The sequence below is a fragment of the Canis aureus genome, chromosome 5, assembly GCF_053574225.1.
Source record: "Canis aureus isolate CA01 chromosome 5, VMU_Caureus_v.1.0, whole genome shotgun sequence".
Classification (NCBI taxonomy): Eukaryota; Metazoa; Chordata; class Mammalia; order Carnivora; family Canidae; genus Canis; species Canis aureus.
Genome location: NC_135615.1, coordinates 10,929,900 through 10,949,118, shown reverse-complemented (window position 1 = coordinate 10,949,118; position 19,219 = coordinate 10,929,900). Strand labels below are relative to the sequence as shown.

Below are 19,219 nucleotides of genomic sequence, written 5' to 3'. Positions count from 1 at the left end.
AAAAAAAAAAAAAAAGACTGAATTTCCATGAGAAATACTGACTAAATTCACACGGTAAACATCTCCTTGATGTTTTGTTTTGTATTCTGATTTATGGTCATTAGATGCAACTTCTTAGGTTTAAGATGGCAAAGATCTGAGCTACATAACTAATTGGACAGACTAAGGGAAGTATATCAAAAATTATTAGATTTAACTTTCATTAAAAATAGCAATTGATCTTTGCTTCACTTTCTTAAACCTGAAACTTTTGCACTTGATTTGTAACAAGTTTGTACAGTTTTGTTGTTATTTAGAAAGGAATCCAGTGTTCTGCACAGAACCTGACTGGCCTCATCACATGGCATTACAACAAAACACTACACCCAATAAATGCATTTCTTTCAGGCAAAAACATTACAAATGAAAATGTCAACAAAACCATTCATTCCTGTTAACCGTTCTTCAATCTGGAATAAGTAGAAATGTATGGAACCAGGAATTTTAAACAGTGTTTTTAATTGAAAATAAAGCTAAAGCATGCTTTTCAACAGTGCAAATTTCCATAATTTTGATTTACTGCTTCCATCATCACAACATAGTACACCAGCATGGCCCTTACCAAGGGCTAGACCCTAGCCATTTGCATGTTGAACTACTTTGATTTTAAGTGCAAATATAGATAGTCACCTCTGATTGTCACTTGCAGTAGAAACTCTCCTGCTTTATTCACAGGATGGTCTGAAAACAGAAGTTTAGAGAGATGCAGAAAAAGTAAAAGGTAATAAAATCCAAGTGCCTGAGTTCTGGTACCAAAGAGCCCTGAAAGAACTTATTTTTTCATATGGGGTATTCTTACAACTCTGACCCATTTTACTTCTCTTGGTTGTATTTACTGCTTTGTCACTATGAAGAGTCAGACCATAAAATATCCTGCTATTAAGAGAACTCTTTTAATTGTTTTGCAAGTTTGAGGAGTCAAACTTGAGGAGTCAGACCACAAGGTAAGGTAAGCAGGACAATAGTGAGAAAGAGTCACCTTATTTAAAACCTTTGGGTGAGAACACAAAAAGGACTTTTCCAATTGCTAGGAGTGACTGTAAAACTAAAATCACACCCTTTACCAAAAAAAAAAAAAAAAAAAAAAGAAAGAAAGAAAGAAAAGAAAGAAAGAAAGAAAAGAAATCTCATATTTATTTTACTCAGTATATATGAGGCAGCTGTTATCAGCATTCAAGCAGGACTCCCCAATCTTTCCACTCAAAAAAAAAAAAAGAAAAGAAGGAAGGAAGGAAAGAAAGAAGAAAGGAAGAAAGAAGGAAGGAAAATGAAGTGCAACTACTCTTGGAAAAGGAATGAGGGGAGAAAAAGGAAAAGGTATCCCACAAACAAGAGCTCCAGAAAAGAACATTTGGGCTCGCAGAAACTTCTTTCTACCTCACTGTGTAACCATGTAACCTAACAAACTTTCACTGAATTAACAGTTACACTTTCAGGTCTGAAATCTAGTGCATAAACTTAATGGCTCATTGTAATATTTATTATTCAACCTTTTGACATTTATTTGTAGCAGTTGAATTGAGGTACCGGGTGCATTATTAGCATTGAAACAGTAAAGTGTTCCAGCTCTACCTTAATAACTGAGTTTTACTTGAGTCTTTAGCCTGAAGTAGTCTGTGGAATGTAAACCAACCCCTCTCCCACCCCGCCCCCACCCTACTCCAAAAAAAAAAAAAAAAAAAAAAAAAAAACCACCAGCCCCGCAATGGGAAAAAAGTAATCCGATTTCTGTCTTCAAAATGCGATAAACCAGGGCTCCGAGAGGGGTGTAACACATTAATGGACTCGTACAAACCATCCTGTGCAGTTTACAACAAAAGGAAGGTAATAGGGTTCAAGAAAATATCTTCCAAAAACACTTTTATGAATTAAATTTCCTGAATTTGTGACTAGGTGGAAGAGGTATTGCAGAACCGCCCAGCTGCCATTTCCATATAGGATGGGCCTTGTGAGGAGGTTGGGAATCCTTAGTGGTGTTTAAGGAATACGCCGGCCACAAATCCCCATCCTTCCCAATAATGAGTGATGGTGGACAAGGAAAATTTGCCATGAAATTAAATGGCCTTTTCACTGCTGATGCTACATTGCTGGCTACCTTTTTGCGTCTGTTTATAACTGTAAAATCATCCAGTGTTCCTTCATGTGTCTCAGTTTTACCTGTAGGACGAGGACTTCTAGCTGATTTCAAATTTGGTTTGACTGGAGGTGTCTGAAGTACAGGTCGCTTTCCCAGTACTAGTGTCCGGTAATTCTTTCTCACCCTGGCACCAAATTTATATTCCCCATCCTCAGGTTTTGGAGAACCTAAAGTGCATGAAAGGCCCTGACTCTGAGCCAGTGGATTTAAGGAAGGAGTTTCTTTTTCAGGGCATGCAAAACCTTCTTCCTTGGCTGTAGTTAACAAGGCGTCCTCCTCTTTACTTTCAATCACACTGTAAAACTCACCCTTTGTATCATTGCACTCGCACTTAAGCTTATTTGTAATAAGGTCAGGTTCATATTCTTCATTAGCACTACTGTCTTCTACTTTGATTTTAATATTGTGCAGAAATGGCAAGGTTTTGTCTCCTGTCTTAGTGCAGGGATTCTCAGCTCTGGTGGCTGCTGCTGCTCCTGCTGCTGCATCCACCTCGGAGTCAGTTTGTGAAGAGGACAAATCCGTAGCAAATTCAGCACAATGAGGGATTTTGGAATCTTTTTCAGAATTTGCTGCTGCTCCTGAAGAATCATTATTTAAGAACCTAGCGGCTATTGTGTTGTTATCTGCACAGTGTGTAGTAGGAGTTGCTTGTAGGCATTTCCTAGCCTCTCGGAGTATTCTTTGTTGTGGAAATGCATTGTTTGTCTTTGGGCTAGGTGAAGAGGCCCCCTCCGCCAGGCAGTTAATTGTCAGGTCAGTCCTCTTTACAGTACTGGAAATTTCAGAGTGTGGGAATGTAATCTCAGATACCCTATCGTTCCTTATCTCTGCGAAACAACTCCCCAGGCTGGCCGGGCAGTACACCGGAGACGCTTTGGGGGCCCAGCCCGGCAGATTCCACTCCTCCGGCGACTCCGCTTTGACACTACTCTTGAGGTCGGGAAGTCTGCCGGCATCCTCGAAAGCAGCGGGTTTGGTTGCAGCGGCGGCGGAGGCCAGATGGTACAAGAAGTTGGCCTGAGCCTGCACACTGGGAGGCTTGCAGAAGCTGGTGCGTCTGAAACGGATGCTCTGCACTGACACTTGGCTGGAGCCGGAGCTGGAGTCCGACTCCGTGGATGAGTCCTCCTCCTCCGAGCTGACTTCGCTGGAATCCGAGGCCCCACTGCCCCCCTCCTCCTCCTCCTCCTCCTCCTCCTCTTCCTCCTCCTCCTCCTCCTCTTCTCCCTCCTCCTCCTCTTCCTCCGAGGACACAGAGTTGCTGGAGCTGGACAGACTGGAGCCAAAATCTGAGTCGTTGGCTGCATGGTCCGAGTAGGAGCTGGACTCCGAGTCGCTGCTACAACTCTCGGGAAAGCCGCCGAGATGGGGATGAGGCCGGTGGTGATGTGGGGGGGGGTGGTTCGGCTGCGGCTGCTGGGCCCGGTGGTGATGGTGGTGGTGGTGGTGGTGGTGGTGGTGGTGGTGGTGGGGAGGCGCGCAGAAGCCGTTGACCAGATGAAACCTCTCCAGGCAAGTGGCCCCGGCGGCCGCCGCCGCCGCCGCTGCCGCCGCCGCCGCCGCCGCCTTGGCTTTGTAGGACCTGGGCAGCAGCAGCAGGCGGCGGGCGCCGGCGTGGGGCGCGAGCAGGCAGTCCTTGGCGCCCCCGCGCTTGCGCTTGCACCGGTAGGTCAGGCTCACCGGACCGCCCGCGCCCGCCGCCGCCTTGGGCTGGGGCCCGGCCGCCGACGCCTGGTAGTAGGCGGCGGCGGCGGCGGCGGCGGCGGCGGCAGCGGCGGCGGCGGCGGCGGCGGCCGGATGCTTGCTGCACAGCAGGCTCCGAAAATAAGCGGGGTCCGAGTGGAAAGCAACGTAGTTTCCCTGGAGCGGGGCAGTTTCATAGTTTAGAGGGGGTTTGCAAGGCGAGCGCACGATTTCCGGGTAGTGCGAGCCCGGGTATTTGCTAAAAATCTGAGGTAGATGGGCGGCGGGGCGTGCGGCGGCGGCGCCCGGGCGCGGGGACTGCGCGCTGATTGGCAGGGGCCGCGCGGCTCCGCTCAGGCCCCGCCAAAGTTGGTGCTTGTCCTTCCAAAAACCCGGGCGGGGGCTGGCGGCGGCGGCGGCGGCGCGCTCTGGCGGCGGCGCCTTTGTGGCCAGGGCCCGGCCGACTCTCCTGCGCTTGGTCTTGAGGACGCGCTCGGTTTTGCAGGAGGTGTACAGCGCTTCCACGTCTTCCCGAGAGATGAGCGTGCATTTGGCGGCGTGGAAGGCGATGCTGTTGATTGCCTTGAGTTTCCGCAACTCCTCCAGATCGCAGTGGTGCTTTTTCACTTTCAAATGATCCATGCGCTTGTGCACGGTCGTCCTCGGGATGTTTTTCAGCAGATCCGTGAAGACTTGGGAGAGGGCAAACATTTGCTTTCCTTTAATGATGAGGTAGCCGAGCCTCACGCCATCCACCTCTTCAAAACCTGACTTCAGGTCTCCCATCTCGGGCACTAAATGATCCCCACCATTTGCAGTAAATATATACGTGACGCATACATACACATGTATGTATGTTAATCCTCCACCAGATGCTGCATGTGTCTCAAGGCATCCTGCTAATAAAATAACAAAGACTGTTATTCCCGGCGAAGGGAGTGCCAAACTCTAGGCGAAATTATTGGAAAAAAACAAAAAACAAAAAACAAAAAACAACATGAAATTACACTGACTTGATTCTTGCTTTTTTTTTTGGTTTTCGTATTTTTTTAAAAAGAGGGAAAAAACCATCCGGTTTCTGATCTGCGAGTGTGTTGGTCTAAGTCCCCGATGCAGATCAGTACCTGGGCCCCTCTATTCCTTCCTTCTCCATTGGAGCACTATGATAATGGAATGTGAAGGGAGAAAGAGAAAAGAAATGCAGCTGCTATTCCCGCCGCTGCTTTAGCTACAAATAAAATGACAGAGTGAAGTGAGCTCGTCCGGAGACACCTTCATCAATTAATTCCCCTAAAGCCAGCGCTGATTGGACACTCCTGACAGGTGATGCAATAAAAATTGATATTCCACCCCTTCCCCCCAAAATCTCCCACTAATTAGCATACCCTTATACTGCCACCTCCCCTCCCAAAGTAAATAATACAGTCGGTATATAAATCTTTCCATTAAACTATCGGAGCTCAGAAACAGCCTGACTCACAGACTTCATCTGAACCAGTGTGTGTACGCTTTAAAAAAAAAAAAAAAAAAAAAAAAAAAAAAAGAAAAAAAAACCCTGTATATTCGCCTTTAAAGGAATATTGCCTATTTTTCCCTTTATTTGCATTTTACCGCTGCAGCTATTATCATTTCAAAGAAAAGCATTTTAAAAACATTATCAAGCCTAAATAGACATACCCCACCCCCTTTTTCCTTTGGAAAATGGAGCTTAAGCGAAAATGTGCAGAATAGCTTGGTATTTCCCTTATGGGAGTGGAGAAGGAGACCGGCTGGGAGCTCCAAAGTTAAACCCGCGCAAGTGAACCACCCCAGTACAGACTTACGTTTTGAATTTCTCTCGATTTTCCTTTTTTTTTTTTTTTTTTTTTTCCTGAAATGCCTTTTACAACCAGAAACAAAGTTATTTGACCAAGGAAGCAGTTCAAAGCTCCAGCTCCGAAACACTGTAACAATTCAACTGGATTTTGGTTCTCTGCTGGGGGGTGGGGTGGGGAGGAGGTAGTTTCACGTCAGACCCATAACAAAGCATAGATAAGCCAGAAATGTGTACACTTTTCACAATTAACCAGGCTGGATTGGAGGCGGGATCGTCCTAGAGTCCCCAGCACAGTCTTTGCCAGGGTCCTGTTCACGACAGGTCAGAATTCCAGGGAGAAGATTGTTTCTGCAGCAAAGAAAAGAAAATGTAAAACGCCCAAGGTGCTTCCAGAGGTTTTACGTAATAACGATGAAAAGAAAGTGCTGATGTACGACACAGACCATTTCAGTGGTCCATGATGCTTTCGCTTGGTAGTTTAAATGAATCTTCCACAACTCTCATTTTTTCCATGAAAGCCAAGCATCTGCTTTAAAAAAAAAAAATCACTTTGGATGAATATCAATGTTGTTTAACCTCTTCTTAGTCAAGTTAAAGCATATTTTGGTGTCATTTCCAAGGATATCCAAAATATTGCCAAATGAGAGCAAGGGTCTTCCTAGCTGCATTACCAGGATCCCAAGGTGATTTGTTGGCTCCTTTGCAAAATTCGGCAAAATCTTCTTAACTGTTTGGTGTTTGCAACTACAGCATAAATGCAACCCAGGCATTTATATGTTTCCTTGTTCCTCCAAAAATAGACACATCCGTGTGGTAAAAAGAATAAACGGATATTTCTGAGCCTGCAAGAAAAGAATTGTACAATAATTTCTTCCTTCCCATTCAAAAGTTCCAGTTTCCCCTGCTCTAGTCTGGCTAACACAAGCAGGTATGGCTCAAAAGAAAAAAAAAAAAAAAAGATAAAAACAGAGGAATCAGACATACAAAAAGGTAGTTTGCATGAAATCTCGGCCATAGTTCCCCACCCCCACCCTCATCTCCCTAGTAATTTCCCAGGAATTTTCAAGAGAATTGGGAATTTCAAGAAGTGCATCCGGAAATTAAGGAAGTCTATTTAAGAGAGTCTGTAACTCAGAGGTTGGGATTTGAAAAGCCAGCCCTGGACTACTGTTGCACTCAGCACAGATGTAATCTCCGTTCTTCAACTTAATCAATGTGTGTACAAACCACGATGTCTAGTTCTTGCCTTTGAAATCTAAGGCTAGCATTTCCATCCAAGAAATCAGAGCTACAGCAAATTACATTTTTGTCCCTTGAATGAGAGAAGGATCATTGAATGGATCTCGTGATATTTCAGGCTTTAAACGTAACCGAGAGGCAGCAATGAACAATGCCTCGTCACAGCTAATACCATCCACCGAGTTGGCTTTCTTTTGCATCTGGATCTATCACACCGCGTTTTTCTCTTTCACTTTCACAGGAGGCAAAATGCAAAAGGTTTAAGCAGAGAGCAAAGTTTCCAGAAAAAGCAGATGCTGGTGTTTGTCTTTTAAAGTAGAATGACCAGAGTCTTTCCATTGCCAGCGACAATAATGTCGTTTTAAAATTCCTCCTGATTCACTTATATACTGGCAGCTCTCTTCCTCCCACCCCACCCCCGTCCAATTCCCCTCCTCCAGCTTTCAGATTTTTACGGAAGAGTCCAACAGCCAAGAAATAGTAAACTCTGAAAAAGCCTTTGAGAAGACATTACAAAAGGTTGGCTAGAACAACCTTTTTTTTTGGCCAGGTAGTTCTAGTTCTTCTCCATTCCTATTTAGATTTACACACACACACACACACACACACACACACACACTCCTACTCCTGCACATGGCAACATGATTTAGTAACCTTTTCAAAATTACCTTCTTTTGCTCTTCCTTTCTACTTTTAAAATACTGGTAGCCTAGATGGTTCTTAAAACCAGTAGAATATTACATATTAAAAAAACTGAAGGTACAATCTTTTGGGTCAAATAGAGGAAAATAAAGACCTGAGGACTTGGGAAATGTGTCTATATACGCAATTTATGCAAGTATTTTTATATGTACACTTAGACACCTTTACATTTATACATTTTTAATACTCTTATTACATCTCTTTCTTCTTGTCTAATACATTCTTTTGTTCCTTTAACTTCCTCATTATTGTGTGTGTATGTGTTAAGGCGTGAGTGCACGCATTCGCACGCATGCACACACACACACACACACACACTCACACACACAGAATGTGACAGACAGCTTTCTTGTGGCCATCAGCACACGTTGCATATCCGGGGTCTTCTCCAGGCACATTGGGGGTCGATCCCGATAAAAAGATCTAGCAGAGGCCCCTGAGCGCTCACACATGAAAGGCAGGGGACTTTAAGATGGATTTGCATGCACACAGGGGATTTCGATCAATAGCTACCAACATTTATGGCTTAGATTATTAATGTGAAAGCTGGCCAAAAGAATGGGGATGAAAAATTAAAGGTGTCTGTTATCAATTATGCTTAAAGTTATGCAATAATTTACTTACTTTGCCTGGATGTGCAGATCCAGATGTATAAAGTACTATTCTTCAAAAGCCAGGGGGTTTCTTTGATAAATTTGTTGACCATGTCAGCCGCCTCAACAATCAAAGATGAACCCAATTCAGATGATGGACTGTATTCAAATTCTTTTTTAAGAAAAGATATATCAACTTCTATGTTTCTCAAATGTATATACATATGTGGGCAGATATGCCCAAATTAACATTTATGTGTGTATCTGTCTCTGAGAGCATAGAGAATTACTTATTGAGAATTTAGGCATATATATGGTAAGCATTGAGTTTGTTAATTACATGTAATTATTTATTCAGTGAGGAATGCACAGTCTACTCACTATCATAAAAAGTATTTTAGCTTTGAAAACAAAGCTGCTTGCTCCAGGAAAATCCTCTGGCAAATACAGATAGAAGTATATTCTTAATGTCCACTTCTGCATTTGTTGTGAAAAAAAAACCAGTACTTTCAGTTTTTAAAGTGAGGGGCTATGAAGATATGAACATATTTGTCTTTACTTATCCTGTATGAATGTGCTAAATTTACCTTTGGATGTTCTATTTTGATTTATTTTCACTGTATTTTATGTTTAAATACCATTGCAATTCAGTCTGACCTCTTTCCTCTGGAGCGAAGTAATGCACACGGCATTTACAGTCTTTTAAATGGTTAGCTAGGAAATGCAGTAGCAATTTGCAGGAGTAGTTTACTAATGGGGAAAGTTCTTTTGAAAACCTGAAGGAAAACCTAAGAGTACTTTTGCATTTCTACACTACAACTGTCATATAATTAAAGTATTGAAGAGCATTAAAATAATCCTTTTCCTTCCAAGCTTTCACCCATACACATATAATTTAAATGAGGATCATCCCCCCACATCACCATCACCACCACCTAACTCTTCACCATATACATTTGTTTTACTGATTGCTGGGCACATTTTGTTCAAAGAGAATTCAGGCAGAAAAGACTAAGGGACATTACAAAGGCCTCAACAATGTAAGTATACTGGTTAGAAGAATAAAAGAAGCCCCTTGTACTGTTAGCCAAAAGTAATTATAATACATATAACACAATCTAAAATAATAATATAAAGCCTCACACGGCTGAATTAATTTAGGATATAAGACAATAAAATCTTGTGATAATCAACAGTTCCTCACCTAAATTTATCTAATTTCACATGTTCTTTACTTTTTTGGGGAGGGGAAATGAGAATGGAGGAGGAAATGCTAAATCAAGGAATAGCTTAAATTATAACTTAGTATATTTTGCTTAATTTTTTTCTTTTTTGTCTCATCCAAACAAATCAAAGCATGTCTCCAAAAGGGCCCATCCTTCTGTTCTGAGGCATTTTAAAATCCTGTTTTTAACAGAAGTTTGGGACACAGAGTATATGCCATGTTGTCTACTGACCCATAATCAAAATGCAGTGACCTTCTACCCTTTTTTTGCCCCCTGACCCATCTTGAATTCAATGCAGGCTTTATAAATTTGCAAATCCTTGGAGGTAAAGGGGTTTTTGTGAGGCTTTGTTCTGAAAAAAGCCCTAAGAGTGTACTTTCTAAATTAGACAAAGGTAAAACAACAAAGCCTAGTGGACAAGATTTTATACAGGTGAGCAATAGACAACTCTTTAGATAACATATATTGCAAGCTAAAAAGGAGTTATAAACACAGGAGAGAAGAAGGTTATACAATGCATTAAATTAGAGTGTGGTACAAATCTCTTTCATGATGTAAGAAATGGTTAGGCCACAATCTTCCTGCTCTCCTCATCTCAAGGCTGTGGGGGACCCTAGTGACCAAGGAAGGAATGGGGGTGGGGGGAAGGGTATAGAGAGAGAGGGGAGGGAGGGAGGAAGGAAAAGAAAGAGAGGAGCGAAAACTGATCTGAATCTACAGGCACATTCCCTTATCTTTCCTGCTATCAGCCAGTTTAAAGGACACCATAATTATGATGGTGATAAAACAATGCCTGCTTATGTGTGCTGAATAAATAAAGAATGTTTACAGCTAAAGAATCTTTTAATTCCAATTAAACGCTATCAACGAAAAGCCACTTTTCCTACTGCAACAGCCTTTCCCCCCAATTATCTTGTTTTGTTGCAATATTTTCCTATGAGACACCAGGGCTTCTCACAATTGATCCTGAATGTAGAGGGAAAAAAAATCTGAGAAAATAGAGTTCAATGTTGATATATTAAATAATACACAAATATCAAGACCTACAATTTATTTGTGTGGCCCAAATTTTTGTTTATTTTGCACAGGGTCAAATGTATAGAAACTGAAGTGATGACACCGAGTGTTGAGGCCTACCTATAGACTGCTGAAGCCATACTGAAAGTCTGAGCACCCATGAGGGGAGAAGGGAAACATAAGACATGTGGGGCCTGATGGTCTCTGGAAAGGGAATCCTCTGGTTCTGTTCCCCTGGCTTCAGCCCAAATCCTTCTAGGAGCACTGGAGCCAATCACTGTCTTCCACTGCGGCAGCTACTGGGCGCACACAAAAAAGCGGGAGATCAAAAAATCCCAAGTTCGCATTTATAGATACACAAGGATCATTTCATATTCATGACTTCAACAAATCACATCATAATCAGATTTAAACAAGGTTTGGGCAGTAATGCCCACCGGGCTGGGCACTAAACACTGACAAGTATCATCCACTAACTGGAAAACTTGCTTTGTTTTTGTTTTTGTTTTTTTTTGGTTTTTAATTTTTGGAATCAGAATGAAAATTAAGTCTTTCAACTTTGAAAAGCTTATTTTTCGCTTTTGAGGCCAATTTTTACACTAACAGATTTCAAATAAATGCCTCTTTTGACGTCATTCCACAACATTATAATTCAAACTTCTATTTCCTTCCTTTTTCATTTCTGGTGGTGTTTTGTTTGTGTTTTTGAAAAACACAGGACATAACAAACATCGTGGAGAATACACTGGTTCAGTTAAATGCCCTTAAAGACCTGCCTTTTAACTCCATCTGTCTAAGTAGCACATTGCTAAGTGTAAGCTTAAAAAAAAAAAAAAAACAAAAAACCACCAAAACTTTACCCGAAGAAATATCTAATATATCTTGGCAAATCCTACTGGTGATGGGGTACAAAGATACAGCGGTAAAAAAATTTCAGGGTATCCATAAGTTTTCTGGGTAGTTGCAGGCCCCTTTCCTTTTGAAAGTTTAGAGCTCCAATACCCTCAATTCTACTGGCAGAATTAGGATGGACCTAGAGGGTCCTAAACGTGACCGATTCACTAAGGCGGGGGGCTACAGCTTGCAGCAACGTGCTCGGCAACTTAATCCTACGCTAAAAGAGGGCAGAGAGCGAAAAAGAATGGAATACAAACTCTCCGGACATTCGTAGTTACTTTCAAGGTGGATTGTGTATTTTAAGGCTGATGGGAACGTCTGGTTTTTGGAGCAAAAAGAAGAGAAGGTAAGTGTTTGTCCTTGTATCCACCAGTTCGTAGAGAAACAATGAAAGAACAAAGGGAACCACTTCTCCATCTGAACATTTTCTGCATCTTGCTCGGTTCCAAGCCAAAAAGCTTGTGAGGGGATTCGCCTTACCCTACCTTAGGTAGTCGTTGCTAGGCTTGCTGAACCAAGGATGAGAGAAAAAAGTTGAGCGGCAGTGTAAATATAGACTAAATAGTAATAATAAAGGCTCGCTGTGGCGGATCTCCCCAGCGCCAGTCGCAGCAACTTATAGCAGAAGTTGCTAAATGCATGGAGGCAAAGCCCAGGAAATAACCTTTACATTACAGATTTCGAACTCGGTTATTTGAGTAGCCCTTCTTGCCGTTTGAAAGGATTTCTGCGTACGAAATCTTTAGGTGCCGTCCATGGCAAGGGGGTGGTGTAGTGTGCTGTTGGGAAAATGTTCTCTATTGCTATGTGGAAAAGAATTTGTAAAAAGGAAAGGGGATTCAAGTCTTGACGCTACAGCTTGCTAGCAGGAGTGGAGGCGGTGGCTGGGAAAGGAGAGAGATTCGTATTTAAATGTATTTGCTTTGGGGTACGGTGGTTCTCCGGGCAAGTCCGCCTTTGTGGGTCTCTGGCTGAATGAGTGACCGAGTGCCGACGGCATTATATAAATGGGTTGGTGTGTGGGGGGAGCCCCCAAAGCGGTCGAGCACGTGAAACATACATTTTTTTACTGCCCCCCCAGCGGCGACCAAGCCCCCCTCCACCCCACCCCAAATCCGTATATTACCTGCCCAGTTACAGTGACACATGTTTATGTTTATAGTCCTGGTTTGTAGTAGTGTCAAGAGCCGCAGCAAGAGGAGGGGGAGGAGAGAGGAGAGGGAGGAGTAAATGCAACCACCCCCACTTGTTGTTAAAGCAAATTTACTGCGTTATTGCAAGCCCGGGACGGGGGGCTGGGAAGGGAGTTGAGAGGAAGGGTAGATAGAGCTGGGTAGCGTGCTGGTGGTGGAAGGCGGGGGTGGGGTGGGGTGGGGTTAGGAGATCCGGGAGGGAGCTACTCTCTCCCGCGGCCCGGGAAAAGCAGCTCGGTCAATAGGGGAGCAGGCAGGCGCGGTCGAAAACAAAAAGGTTCCTCCTGCTCGCTGCGTTCACGTGGGGGGCTCTGCACGCGGGGCTCCGGGGCCCTGACCTCTGACCCCGGCTCCTCTCCGCGCTCTCCCGGTGCCGCGCGGCCACTTTTTACCCAGGATCCCTCGCGCGGGCCGCGCTCGTGCCGAGCTCGAGTCCTTCTTAATCCTCCATTCCCCGATTTCCATCCCCTCCCCCCGCCCGCGCCCCCCCGCCCCGCGCCGCCAGCCCCGGGGGAGGATTCTCCGGCTGGGAACCCCCGCCCCACCCCCACCCACCCCCACCCCGAGAGCCCCGGCCGCCCGGCCGCAGGGAGGCCGCGCGGGGCGGGGAGCGCAGAGCCGGCCTCCCCCGCCGGGCCGGGCCTGCGCGGGCGGGGGGAAGGGGAAGATGGGGAGGAGACCCGAGGGGCGGGGGGGGCGGCCCCGCCGCCCCGCCGAGGCCTGGACCTGTTGACTGCTATTGGTCCGCCCGTCCCGCGCCCTCTCCCTGCCCGCCGCAGCCCCGGCCCTTCCGCGGAAACATGGGGAGGAAATAAGGATGGCTGTTCTCTCCGCCTCCCTCTAACTTTATTTTCTTCTTGGGGGATGAGAAAGCAAAGTAATCTCATCCGCGGCCCCATCCTTTCTCATAAAGTACCGTCATGCGCGGGCCCACCGCCCTCCCGGCCCCCGCTATTTAAAACCTCCTCTCGGCTGCTGGGCGGCTTCTCCGCCCCGAGCCCGCGGGCCTTGGACGCCCCCGCTGGGCTCCCCCGGCCTGGCCCGGCCCGGCCCGGCCCGGCTCCGTCCCCAGCGAATTGTGTTGCTTTTCTTCCCCAGAAGCTCCCTCGTCCACGTTCCACTATTTTTCCGTCCCAGGAGGCGTAAGATAAAACCTCTGATTTGCCGCGTGCTGCCGGACACATTCTCTGCCCTCTCGTCCAAACGCGTTTGATGGAGAGTTTAGAACAACAGTACTTAAAGGAAGAAATAAAAAGAGAGAGAAGGGAAGAGTGCTTTTGCCAGTTTCGACGACCTAAATGCGTTAACATTTAACAAAATGCGAAACGTATTTAGAGTTCAAGGGTTTTATTGCATCTGCTGTATTTCCTTGTAGATGTTGGATTTCCTGAGGAGTATTTTCCGCAGGGAAATGGCAAATTAAAGTTAGGGTGGAAGTGAGGCGTTGCGACCACTTCTGAAAATAAAGGGGAAAAAATTTTAAATACAGTAACGAGATAGCGGGAAGGCGGCCGCAGCAAAGCTGGAGTCGCCGAAGGAAGCGGCGCGATGCCGCAGGCTGGAGGAGCGGGAGGAGCGGGAGGGGAGGGCGAGCGGGGCCAGCCCGGGAACGGGAAGGGGAAGGAGGCGCGCAGAGGCGGCGCGGCGCTGGGCGGGCGCCGGGCCGGGCCGCGAGCCGCGGCGCCCGGGAGGAAGACGGCGGCGGGCCGGGCGAGCGCGAAAACGCGGGAGGGGAGGGCGGCGCCGGGCGGGGGCCGGGCGCGCGGCCGGCGCCGCCGGGGAAGCGGGAGCCCGGCTCCTCTCGCCGGGCCGCCCCCATTGTTCAGCCCTCTTCGCCGCACTTCGCTGTTCTCCGAGCGCGTCCCTCGCAAGGTGGGGGGGGGGGGCGTCCCGCGGCCCAATTCGACCCCCACCCCCTCCTCCCCGAACTGCATCGCTTGGGCCGGGCCGGGCCGGGCCGGGTCGGGCCGGCGCCGCCGCAAGTTTTATTATCAGACTCGGCCAGCGAGGGGTTTCCAACTCGAGACCCTGCAGAAAAAGGAGGCTTTGCAACGTGCCGCTAAATTGGAGGAAGCTGGGCAAGCCTGCAACTGACACATTAAAAGAAGAGGGAAAGCCGCACAGATATGTTTATAAAGTGATAACTAGGTAGCGACGAATGTGGGCATTTTTTTTTTTTTTCTGGATCCGGAAAGTTAGAGCAGATTCTATCATTTTAAATACCTTTCATGTATGGATACGAAAGTGAATGTCGGGGTTCAAAGGAGTTCAGAAAAAGCAGGTTTCGCTGTATTTGTTATTATTCAGCTCTTTGTTATATACAAAGTAAAATTTAAAAGCAGGGGCTGAGCCACCCTTAACAAAAACAGGCTTGATTTCTTAACCTGAAAAGCATTTTCAAAATCACAGTGAAATTCAAAAGGGAAAAACGTGTCATTTGCTCTTAAAGCACGTTTTGGAAACAATTGCAACCCACCTAAGAAACTCTGCCTGTTTTCCTTTGTGAGACGTGTGGAAAAAATATTTCTGGCAAACGTCATAGTTCTAAAAAATGATTTCCAACAAGTGCTTGCGAGTCTTGAAGACAAGACCAAAGTCATCGTGCGTGAAAACTCAGGAAGAAATAATTTCAATCCTTTGGCCCAAACCTTTCTAGGGCAAGGGGGTAATTTTAACTTAGATTTATAATAGGCTTTGCGGAAATTCCTCCTAACATACCCATTAGTAGTCTGTGTATGATGCAGCACTGTTTCCCAAGGTGGATTTAAAAAAAAAACAATTAGAATTGATCTCTAATGGAATATTATATTTACGCGTCATCATGAAAACATCATTTGACAAGAGTTTTGAATTACAAGAAAGAAGTTAACAGATGACGTTCCTAAATAGCATCTGTTTGAAAAAAACCCTTAAGAGTCAGTTAAAGGTAGTGGTGATTGTGATTTTGCATCTGAAATAGCTATAGAAGTGGGTTTTTTTTTTTTTTTCCTTTTGAACACTTTCATTTTGCAGATCTGCTTCCTTAAACTTGCAATTCCTCATGGAAATCATTCAGTTATTTCGAGGTAGCCGGAGAAATTCTTCTATAAGAAATCATTTGAAGTGTAACTATGGAAAGGTTTGAACAGAGAAAACATTGGTGTTGAAAATGAGGTATTCTCAATCTGTTCATTCCTTCCACACTCATCCTCCCATGGTCCCCCTCCCCAACTACTTGGATTCAATTTACATTTTTTTACTTATAAGTCTTTGACTATTTAGAATAGCTTTAGAAGTTTATCCGCTATGCAGTTGATCGTAGAAGGTGAATCTTTTTACATCTCTTAGTGTTTCAGACATCTTTTTGGTTTCATTTAAAATTAAAAAAAAAATGTGTTACAAGTCATGATACACTTGTGAGAAAAACAACAAATGGGTGGAAAAAAGGGCTTGGATGGGGGTGGGTATGCAGAGGGATATGTAGCATTCCTGGTCAGGCTTCGTAATACTTTTTTTCTTTAATATCATGTCATTATGTTTTCCACTTGGGCTTGTATCAAAGATCATTGCTTTTTTAATTGGAGAAAAGGGCCACCATATAAAAATTGCCTACATTCTGGCTCTTAAGCGCCACAGTAAAGTAAGACTGACAAAAAGTGATCGGAGGCTTGTGTGTTTAATTCGCCAAGAATGTTAAGCTTCATAAGATTCACCCTATGGGGCCATGTTGGACCTTGGCACTGTTACTGTACAATTTCAAGAGATAAATATACACATGATAGATTAAAAAAAATCTAAGATGTGATACGCAGTTTATTAATTGAAGGAATAAAAAAATGAATTTGTCAACCTCATTCTTTCTGGGACACAATGCAGTTAATTAACATATTCTTGGGCTTGTTTCTGGATTTGCTAAGCAGTGGCTCCTTTCAGAGAGGAAAACATTTAAATCCTAAAAAGTTATCTTCTTTGGTCCAAATAGCAGTTAGCAACTCAGTTTAATTTCTTCTTCTTTTTTTAGGTTCTAGATTTGTTTCATTTCTTTCAAGGTTTGTTTCATTTCTTCCATTGTAAAAACTGATTTTCCTCTTTTCTGTGTCCAGAATCTTTTCACCTACCTAACCTTATTGTCTCCTATAAACAGACACCTAAAAAGTTCACTTTAATCACACTTTAATTATAACAGAAATGCATATCTTCAGTGTTAGTAAAAAAAAAAAATGGGAACATGGACCTCACACTTCTTACATTACATTGATGATTCTCTGAAAAGTCAGACACTTAACACCCTTAAGTATTGTTGGATCATGGAAAAAAAACAGTCCAACTCTGAAATGTTATTGAGGTTTATGCAATGCCTAGGAAATCTAAAGGCATCTTTTAGATACTAATTTTCTACTAGTAATTACATGGTGTTTTAGCCCAAAATGTAAATACAACCAATATATATCAATTTTATAGCAGAAGGAGTAGCTCTCAAGCCAAACACAAGATTAACCAAGCCAAACCTTTTAAAGTAAATATTAGGCCTTGATTCTTAAAAATATTTAAAAATTTAGATTACATACAATTTAAATTTCAGAATTACCTACCTAAACTTTCTAACAGTTACGTGTATCTCACAATAATATTAATTGTGATTGATTCTTAGTTTGTTTTGTAAGAAAATGATGACTTTTACATGAAAAGGTGGTTAACATTCAGAGGCTACTTAAATATACACAATTCTAAACTACCCGGTAAATAAAAACTCTTCACCAATATTAATTTCAACTTTTGAAAATCTTTAAGGAGTCTAATTTATCTGAAAATTTCTAATGTATCTGAAAATTAAACATTACTTAGAAATTTCAGTTCAGTTGTACATACACAAAATAAAGTCTTGCTTTACTCTGAAGAATGAAGCTCAGAGTGCAAAGAGCTTTTAAACTTAAGAATCATACGTTAAATGAATATTTATTGTGGGCCTACTAAGTGCAAGAGTCTTGCTAGGTGGCATGGTGAATTAAAAAAAAAATCACCTGGTAAGATCAACATGGTTCATTAAATGGAATTTCCCCAAAGCAATTAACAGAATATCAATTGAAAACATAATTGAAATGAATAACTTTTAATGACATTTCTAATAGTCTTCAAAATATAGGTGCCATGTGTGTATATCTAGTATAAAGACACAATACTCACTTATTGTGAGATTAATAAAACTAGTTTCAGAAGCACCTCAATATTTTTATCATACTAGCATAAACATATGGCTCATAATAAACTTTTCATGTAAAAGGTAGGAAACCAACTGAGCAAAGGAAAATTTTATCCAGGGATTCCTTTATATACAAGAGGATATAGCTGATAGTTTTTACAGATATAAGAAATTGCCTTTTGCATTCTCCAAATAATTTATTTAGAAACAAGACTATAGTATCTGGTGAGGTTTAGTAGATGAATGAAATCTAATAATTGCTTTTTGTTTTAAAGCCGTAGTATCAACTGCTTTTTGTTTTAAAAGCTTAGTATCAGAGCCAATACAGAATTTCAAACACTTAGCGGAAGTCCAGAATCTGAGTCAAATAAAATGTATTTAGTCTTAGCATTATAGAAATATTCCTCAATTTCTATACCTCATTATAGAAATGTACCTCAACAATGAGTAGACTAGACCAAACATAATGTGCACAAACAGAAGGGGAAAAAACCTTTAATTTAAAAAGGAGATAAATATAAGCAGTATCAACCTATGAACCAAATTTGATTTTAAGTATTTCTTTCATAGTATCTACTTACGTAAATGATAATTGAAAAGGAAAATTTGGTGCCTAGGTTGAGGAATAAAGAAAATTATAAGAAGATATATTACCTATAAAGAAAAAAAATACAGTTTCCCATTATAGTAGGGTTAGAGGTTACATCATAAAATACTTTACTTGAGTTTTTTGTGGTTTGCCTCAGATGATTAGTTCAGAGAAATAGATGAGCCAGTACTGAGTTAGCTGCTGTTATGTGAAGAATACTGGAGACAACAGGCTTTTGTTTTGTTCTACAGGTACTAGATATACTTTTTCAAAGGATATTTCAAGAATGAGGAATCAGATTTAAAGGGTAACATTATTTTTTAAGATTGAAATAGTCCTTTTGTATGAAGTTATTCTATAAATCCCATGGACTTCCCCCCCCATTACCATGTATTTTTAAAAACTTACTTGAACTTTAACAAGGATGGCAATTTATACATTTTATCCATCCTAAGATATGAGAATTAGCATATTGAGTCAATTGTCATATACACGCATATGTAGTAGATAGATAGATGGATATGTGTGAATGGGTATATACCTCTCACAAAGGACAAATATAACTTGGTCATTGCTATATTTCCTGTATCAAAAACAGTCCCTGGCTCACAGTAAATGTTCAATAAATATTTATGGCATGAATAAATAATTAACTGTATATCTGAACCATTTTATAATGTGTTAGTTTCCTTTTCATTTAATATTTTATGGAAATAGATGAAATATTACACTTTTGATATATATAAGAAATGTTCTATATCTGGTATGAGTTGAAATTAGAGTGGCCTATTTACACCCATTATGTTTTTTTCTTATAATTTTCATAATTCAACATTTGTTAAATATGTTAAATATTACTTTTAAATAACTTGACATATTTTGTCAACATTTATATGTACATCTTTA

The 19,219-nt window shown here is 42.6% G+C and overlaps 1 protein-coding gene across 1 annotated transcript; it reads right to left on the bottom strand.

The window, feature by feature from the left end:
• Positions 1–1,700: 1,700 nt before the first annotated feature.
• Positions 1,701–5,173, bottom strand: SKIDA1 (SKI/DACH domain containing 1). The gene has a single exon (XM_077896867.1). It carries the CDS (start codon positions 4,646–4,648, stop codon positions 1,901–1,903), a length of 2,748 nt encoding a protein of 915 aa, XP_077752993.1. The 5' UTR covers positions 4,649–5,173; the 3' UTR covers positions 1,701–1,900.
• Between the last annotated feature and the right edge of the window lie 14,046 nt (positions 5,174–19,219).